Raw genomic sequence first — 1,094 nt, forward strand, 5'->3', positions numbered from 1 at the left:
TAGAATGGGGAAACATTTGTGATAGATAAAATGAAGATATGTATATGTATGTATGTATATATGCATATATTGGCCATCTTCTGCCTATAGGAGTGTACCACTATGCCAGGCATAGACATATTTCTAAGAGTATATTCAAGAGAATTTGAGGTCTAACTGATGCTTCATGTCATAGGAAACAAAATAGCAAAAGTACTGATATAGTTCCTCTGATAATTTAAAATATAACCTTAATACCCTAGAGTATGACTCTTCCTCTGTGCTACTACAAATACCTGACAAATAATAGCTTAAGTAAAGAAGAGTTTGTTTATATGTAACAAAGGTAGAATCATGGAAATTTGTGAGGTAATATTCAGTGAAACAACTGAGTGCAAGATTTAATGTAGGCTGTATAAATTTGTGAAAGTTTACCTATGAGTAAGATTGTTCTGCTCCATAGTGACAGTCGTTATTTTGACATAAAACAGATAAATTCTTAGTTACTACAATTGAAAAGTTTTATAAAGTGTGAAAAAAATTGTATTGGGATTTTTTTGTTGTTGTTGGATATTATGTCCTTCACCGAGAGACTTTCAGAAACCCCTAACAGGATTGGAGGTGTGGCTTAGTGGAGAAGCACTTCCCTAACAAACTCAAGGCCCTGGATTTGAACCCAGCACTGCAGAATGACAACTCCTGAAGATGAAAACAGCCTAACAATGCACCTGTTGCGTTTCTATCTTGACAGTGTTTATTTCAGTCGCTGGCAAATATTTCTCACAGTGGAAAACCTGGGAAGCCAAGCATTGCGGCCGTCTCTGTCAGCACCCAGCATGGGTCCGTCCTTCAGATTAATGATACCTTGGAGGAGAAAGCTGCTTGTAGGTCTGTGCCTGCTTTGATGTGATCCTAACTGAAGTCTGTATTTTATTTAATTTTTTAATTAAAAATTTTTATATATTTATTTTTAATTATTTAATAACCACATGAAGAGAGGAAGTATTTCATTATAGCATTAACATATTGAATAACAATTTCCAGAGCAAAGATGCGTCTCTTTCAGTATTGGCTGTAAATTTTTAGGTTCACAGTTGAATTAATACAGTTATACA

General features: G+C 34.6%; 1 protein-coding gene across 1 annotated transcript in view; it reads left to right on the forward strand.

Annotated features, from left to right (window-relative positions):
* Hgsnat (heparan-alpha-glucosaminide N-acetyltransferase) overlaps window positions 1-1,094 on the forward strand; it is a 12,657-nt gene that overhangs the window by 9,805 nt on the left and 1,758 nt on the right. Inside the window, exon 3 of the mRNA XM_008833109.2 lies at window positions 731-867. Within this exon, the coding sequence (XP_008831331.1) occupies window positions 731-867 (137 nt within the window). The remainder of the gene's footprint in view (window positions 1-730; window positions 868-1,094) is intronic.

Source organism: Nannospalax galili, unplaced genomic scaffold (assembly GCF_000622305.1).
Source record: "Nannospalax galili isolate Female #2095 unplaced genomic scaffold, S.galili_v1.0 scaffold1396, whole genome shotgun sequence".
Lineage (NCBI taxonomy): Eukaryota > Metazoa > Chordata > Mammalia > Rodentia > Spalacidae > Nannospalax > Nannospalax galili.